Source organism: Nanorana parkeri, unplaced genomic scaffold (assembly GCF_000935625.1).
Source record: "Nanorana parkeri isolate BGI_ZX_2015 unplaced genomic scaffold, ASM93562v1 scaffold2065, whole genome shotgun sequence".
Taxonomy (NCBI): Eukaryota; Metazoa; Chordata; class Amphibia; order Anura; family Dicroglossidae; genus Nanorana; species Nanorana parkeri.
Genome location: NW_017308333.1, coordinates 75,795 through 82,158, shown reverse-complemented (window position 1 = coordinate 82,158; position 6,364 = coordinate 75,795). Strand labels below are relative to the sequence as shown.

The window sequence follows — 6,364 nt, the reverse complement described above, 5'->3', positions numbered from 1 at the left end:
GGGGGATAACTATTCTGTATAATGGTGGAGAGAATAACCATGAGGGATAATGGTGGAGAGAATAACCATGAGGGATAATGGTGGGGGAATAACCATGGTGGATCCGGAAACACTTCATTCATTTCTGGGGAGGGCTGAAGGCAAGGAGGGGGTTTGGGGTGTGTCAGTGTGCATCTGTCAGTGTGTGTCTCTTACTGTCAGTGTGTCTGTGAGTGTCTCCTCCGCTCACTGACAGTCCACATCTCTCTGTTACACATAATGTGTCTCTTACTCAGACGGAACCTTTTGTGCCTGTCGGGGGAAGGGATTAGTCGGTGCACACCGAGTGCTCTGCACATTCCTCCCCCCCATGCGGTGAGAAGGTGAGCAGTACAGGAGGGGTGAGGGACACACAGGGTGCGGGTAATGCAATGACTGGGGGGGTACAGGGATGGGAATATTGAGGGTGCGGGCTCTGATCTCTCTCTGTCCTTCCAGATGCTGCCTGTAAGAGGGGAGACTCTGATCCGACACACGGCTGCCCTGTGCTGGTAAGAGTACCTGTCACTACTGACACTGCTACACTACAACTCTCAGCAAGTCTTATGTAGAGGAATATAACTCCCAGCATGTCTCCTAGCTTTAACACTGCAGGGCACCAGTACTCCCAACATATCTGCCTCTAGTGATATTACAGGAAACCACAACTTTTAGCATGTCTCTTATCTGTATTACTACCGGGGATTACAGATATTAGCGTGGAGGACTACATGTCCCAGTATATCCTCCATATAATTTCCATGATTTATATAGTGCTGACATTGCACAGAGCCTCAAAGATACATTCACACACTTATATTACTACAGGGTACTACATATCCCAGCGTGTCCTCCTACAGGGTACTACATATCCCAGCGTGTCCTCCTACAGGGCGCTACATATCCCAGCGCGTCCTCCTACAGGGCGCTACATATCCCAGCGTGTCCTCCTACAGGGCGCTACATATCCCAGCGCGTCCTCCTACAGGGCGCTACATATCCCAGCGTGTCCTCCTACAGGGCGCTACATATCCCAGCGCGTCCTCCTACAGGGCGCTACATATCTCAGCGCGTCCTCCTACAGGGCGCTACATATCTCAGCGCATCCTCCTACAGGGCGCTACATATCCCAGCGCGTCCTCCTACAGGGCGCTACATATCCCAGCGCGTCCTCCTGCCCGGGCACTACATACGCCAGGATGTCCTCCTGCCCGGGGACTACATATCACAGCGTGTCCTCCTGCCTGGGCACTACATATCCCAGCGTGTCCTGCCTGGGCACTACATATCCCAGCGTGTCCTGCCTGGGCACTACATATCCCAGCGTGTCCTCCTGCCTGGGCACTACATATCCCAGCATGTCCTCCATCTGTCCTTGTACTATAATAGGGCCATACAAACCCTCCTATATCCTCCTTTTAAAGCAATGCTCCCGTAGGAGGACTACATTCCCCATTTATACTACTATTGCAGGGAGAATACAGTTCCCCACATGCCTCCCCTATCCTCCCATATGGCACTACATATTGCAGCCTGTCCTCCATCTGTCCTCATACTGGGCACTACATATTCCAGCATTTCCTCCATGTCTCCACCTGCTATAGGCACTATGAATAGTACGCTGGTGGTCAGTGAAGGACCCTAGTACGCTGGTGGTCAGTGAAGGACCCTAGTCCGCTGGTGGTCAGTGAAGGACCCTAGTACGCTGGTGGTCAGTGAAGGACCCTAGTACGCTGGTGGTCAGTGAAGGACCCTAGTACGCTGGTGGTCAGTGAAGGACCCTAGTACGCTGGTGGTCAGTGAAGGACCCTAGTACGCTGGTGGTCAGTGAAGGACCCTAGTACGCTGGTGGTCAGTGAAGGACCCTAGTACGCTGGTGGTCAGTGAAGGACCCTAGTACGCTGGTGGTCAGTGAAGGACCCTAGTACGCTGGTGGTCAGTGAAGGACCCTAGTACGCTGGTGGTCAGTGAAGGACCCTAGTACGCTGGTGGTCAGTGAAGGACCCTAGTACGCTGGTGGTCAGTGAAGGACCCTAGTACGCTGGTGGTCAGTGAAGGACCCTAGTACGCTGGTGGTCAGTGAAGGACCCTAGTACGCTGGTGGTCAGTGAAGGACCCTAGTACGCTGGTGGTCAGTGAAGGACCCTAGTACGCTGGTGGTCAGTGAAGGACCCTAGTACGCTGGTGGTCAGTGAAGGACCCTAGTACGCTGGTGGTCAGTGAAGGACCCTAGTACGCTGGTGGTCAGTGAAGGACCCTAGTACGCTGGTGGTCAGTGAAGGACCCTAGTACGCTGGTGGTCAGTGAAGGACCCTAGTACGCTGGTGGTCAGTGAAGGACCCTAGTACGCTGGTGGTCAGTGAAGGACCCTAGTACGCTGGTGGTCAGTGAAGGACCCTAGTACGCTGGTGGTCAGTGAAGGACCCTAGTACGCTGGTGGTCAGTGAAGGACCCTAGTACGCTGGTGGTCAGTGAAGGACCCTAGTACGCTGGTGGTCAGTGAAGGACCCTAGTACGCTGGTGGTCAGTGAAGGACCCTAGTACGCTGGTGGTCAGTGAAGGACCCTAGTACGCTGGTGGTCAGTGAAGGACCCTAGTACGCTGGTGGTCAGTGAAGGACCCTAGTACGCTGGTGGTCAGTGAAGGACCCTAGTACGCTGGTGGTCAGTGAAGGACCCTAGTACGCTGGTGGTCAGTGAAGGACCCTAGTACGCTGGTGGTCAGTGAAGGACCCTAGTACGCTGGTGGTCAGTGAAGGACCCTAGTACGCTGGTGGTCAGTGAAGGACCCTAGTACGCTGGTGGTCAGTGAAGGACCCTAGTACGCTGGTGGTCAGTGAAGGACCCTAGTACGCTGGTGGTCAGTGAAGGACCCTAGTACGTTGGTGGTCAGTGAAGGACCCTAGTACGCTGGTTGTCAGTGGGAAGACTGCACCTAAGATTGGTGGTCAGTGGGGAGAACGCCCCCCTTACAGATAACTGAAATATCCCTAATATGTATTTTATTGGTTTTCCAGTCGGATTGCAGGCAGCAGCGGTCTTCTGTGCCGGGACTCGGGTAAGTTCAGTGATGGCGTTATATGAATCTGTATATTACAGGGAGCTTCCACCCTGAATAATAACTTCAGACCTTCTCCTGACCTCAGGGGGTGCGCTGTTATGGTATCCCTAAGGCAGTGTTTTTCAACCTTTTTTGTGCAAAGTCACACTTTTTTCATGAAAAAAATCACGAGGCACACCACCATTAGAAAATGTTAAAAAAATTTACCTCTGTGCCTATATTGACTATATATAAAGTAATTCTCTTGAATAGGAATCAAATAAACACAAATAAGTTATGTCACCGGATCTCCGACGGAAGACCCGGAAGCCGGCGGAGAGGTGAGTAACTTTGATCGATCAAAATAATTTTGATCGATCAAAGAAATTAACGATTTATTGACGGCACACCAGAAAACATCTCACGGCACACTAGTGTGCCGCGGCACAGTGGTTGAAAAACACTGCCCTAAGGTCCATATTACACTCTAGACCTTGTCAACGGAAGCAACTTGCCAGTGACCGGATCACTGACAGAGCAGAGACAGTGACATACCTTCGTCACTGAGCGAGCCAATTAGCACCGCTGCCTCTAATTTCACTAGCTTTGGTGATGTCACATCTGTGCTGCTCACTGTTCTCCTTGCTGGAGAGGAAGCTGTACCTGAGGAGCTGCAGTGCAAGGATCTCCCTGCTTCTTCACCCATTCCATGAATCTGTGCTCCCTCCACTTTTCCTGCTGCTTCTTGTATATTACCCCAATCAGCCATCAGGTTTGGTGGGGGGGGGGCGGGGGGGGCAGCTCTGACATGAGGAAACAAAGCCCTGCCTCTACCAAGATGGGCGCCTCCACACGGAGAGACAGTGTAGAACAAGGCATTGGAAGTAGTAATGGGGCTAAAATCGTCTGCAGGGAGACCGCAGGCAATACTGGTGACTGGTCGTCTGCTCTCTGCTTGACTTTCTTTGTATGCATCTTCCACAGCTCAGGTCCTCTTTAATGTTCCTTCAGCCCAAAATTGTGGCTACGGACACCCGTAGGCTGCACCGCAAACTGTATCAATGTTTCATTTGTCTTGTATTGTGTTATGAGGATTTTTTTTGTGGTTTCTCTTGATGTCATTTTTCTGTTTTCAGGTCAATCTATGATTAATGGCAGTAAACTTTTTGTATTTCAGGGTTTCAGAATCAGGACAGTAAAAGATGTTACCGCGCAGTACCTACGCATGGCATCGGCAGATACCGACACTTGCTGCCCCCCGAAGTCGTAAGGAGCTTAATGTTTCCCCCCTAACAGGGGTCTTGCATCTAAAACAGTCAACCTCAGTACTCCAGCTGCATCTGGGAGTCATGCCTTTGGCTTCCAGAGTCTCGCAATGCCTCATGGGACTTGTAGTTCCACGGCAGCTGGAGTATCAAGGTTGCCTAACCCTGGTATATACTTAAAGATAAAGCTTATCTCAGGGGTAAAAACTCCCCTTTGCAGGTTGGGCTATCCCCGCACTGCAAGGGTTACCTGCTTGTTGCTGTCTAGAGTACCTGTGTAATGCAGTTTTACGTACCTGATCCCCGCTCTCCAGCAGTGGGCACTGACCTTGTCTCCCGTACACTCCGGCTTGTGGACTGTCCTATGGCATCCTTAGATATAATGCAGGGCCCAGCATTGTACATGATGATGTCTGCCGGCCTTGAGTCTTGGCGCCAGCAGGAGCAGGGATAAGGTAAGTAAAAGTCCTTTACACTGCTACCCCAAACATAAACAGACAATTAACCCTTGCAGTGCGGGGGAAACATAGTGCTAGACTTTGAATATTAAAGCAGAGTAAAGAAGATGAAAACCCAATCGCACACAAACTTTAACATGTGCAAGCAGGGCAGCCATCAGAAATGTTAGGGCCACTTACAGGGCTTTAGGCCGGGCCCGCGCCGCTGGACGCAGGGCTTAGTGACGCGCTGGACACAGGACCCACCTGAGAATGACCCTGCAGAGCCCACCATAGATGCTGCACAGCCCATCTGAGACTCTCTATGGTGGGCTCTGAAGGGGTCTCAGGTTGGCTGGTCAGGGCTGCATCCCTCCCTCCCTTCCTTCCTAGCTCCTCTTACCTGCACACACGGCCTCGTCTGCCTCCGGACCGGCCAGAAGTGACGTCACTTCCAGCCAGTCCGACATCAGATGAGCATCGTCGCTGATGGGCCCCTAGCTTGTCTCAAAGCCACTGGAGCGGCAATGCTGGGGCCTTAGCTTGTCTCAAAGCCACTGGAGCGGCAATGCTGGGGCCCTGCGCTGCTAGGGCCAGGCCTCCGCCTCCTCCCCCTTCACCGTCGACCTATAGTCATGTAAGGGACCCGGGCGGGCCCCCCCCAGGCTGCCCGGGCCCCTTACATGAGTATCTGCTGTACCCCCCTGATGGCTGCCCTGTGTGCAAGTAATTTCAAATAGTCATTAAATCTGCAGCTTTCATTCCGTAATCCCCGGTGATCCTGCCATGAAGGTTCTTGTTCAGACACTTCGTGTTAAAGGGCGACAACGCTCCATCCCTGTTTTCCAGTTTTGCTCATGTGTTGTCACCCTGTCACATGCGCTTCTGATGGATACTACAAGTGGCGGTTTTAAAACATGGTCATTGTCAACTGCTGTCATCATCAGAAACCAGCCCAGAGAAATGACATGCAGCCATCGCTGGAATGCCTATAGACATGGCTGCAGGGGATCAGCTGTACTGTCACTGTACTGTATCTGAGGAGGAACATCATTGTCACCCTAAGACAGGGAGTATGTTACTACAGAACCCCTTCCCTTCTCATCTGCTTAACGTGGGATGGGGGGCTTTTAAAGCCCATCAAGGAAGAACTCGGGCAGGACAGCTTGGTATTTCAGTGCAGCGGATGCATTGTGTTTGTCATCTCACTACAGGAAGTGAGGAGCTCGCTGGATTCTGTCTGATCTGTTTTGCTGTACTTGCAGTGTTTTTAAAGGGAAGTGTTCATGTATTGCAGAGATTTACTATATTTATTTATTTTTTTTGCCCAAACATTCACTTTGATGTCTGAATTATTCTCCCCAGGATAAAAAAAAGAGTAAACTACAGAAGGTGATTAAACAAGGCACGGACTCTGAATACGGCACCCTGAACTTCCAGGTGTCCGGGTACAACATGGTCTACGTAGAAAGCTTTGCGCGGTACATTCATAAATACTTTAACCAGATGTCCATCACCGTGGAGGAGAGGTGAGTCCTCGGTCATGTGTCATGGCTGGCAGCTCACATAGACATCCATTATCACAGTCTCTGGACAGGCGGGAGG

At 51.5% G+C, this 6,364-nt stretch overlaps 1 protein-coding gene across 2 annotated transcripts in view; it reads left to right on the top strand.

Annotated features, from left to right (window-relative positions):
- Window positions 1-297: 297 nt before the first annotated feature.
- The window catches only part of MRPL48 (mitochondrial ribosomal protein L48), an 11,496-nt gene continuing 5,429 nt past the window's right edge, over window positions 298-6,364 (top strand). Inside the window, exons 1-5 of one of the 2 annotated variants that reach the window (XM_018572555.1) lie at window positions 298-362; window positions 478-530; window positions 3,035-3,075; window positions 4,235-4,323; window positions 6,125-6,288. In XM_018572555.1, the coding sequence (XP_018428057.1) occupies window positions 478-530; window positions 3,035-3,075; window positions 4,235-4,323; window positions 6,125-6,288 (347 nt within the window). In that variant the 5' untranslated portion in view covers window positions 298-362. Of the gene's footprint in view, window positions 394-476; window positions 531-3,034; window positions 3,076-4,234; window positions 4,324-6,124; window positions 6,289-6,364 lie in introns of both variants that reach the window. The other variant, XM_018572554.1, reaches the window with a different exon arrangement.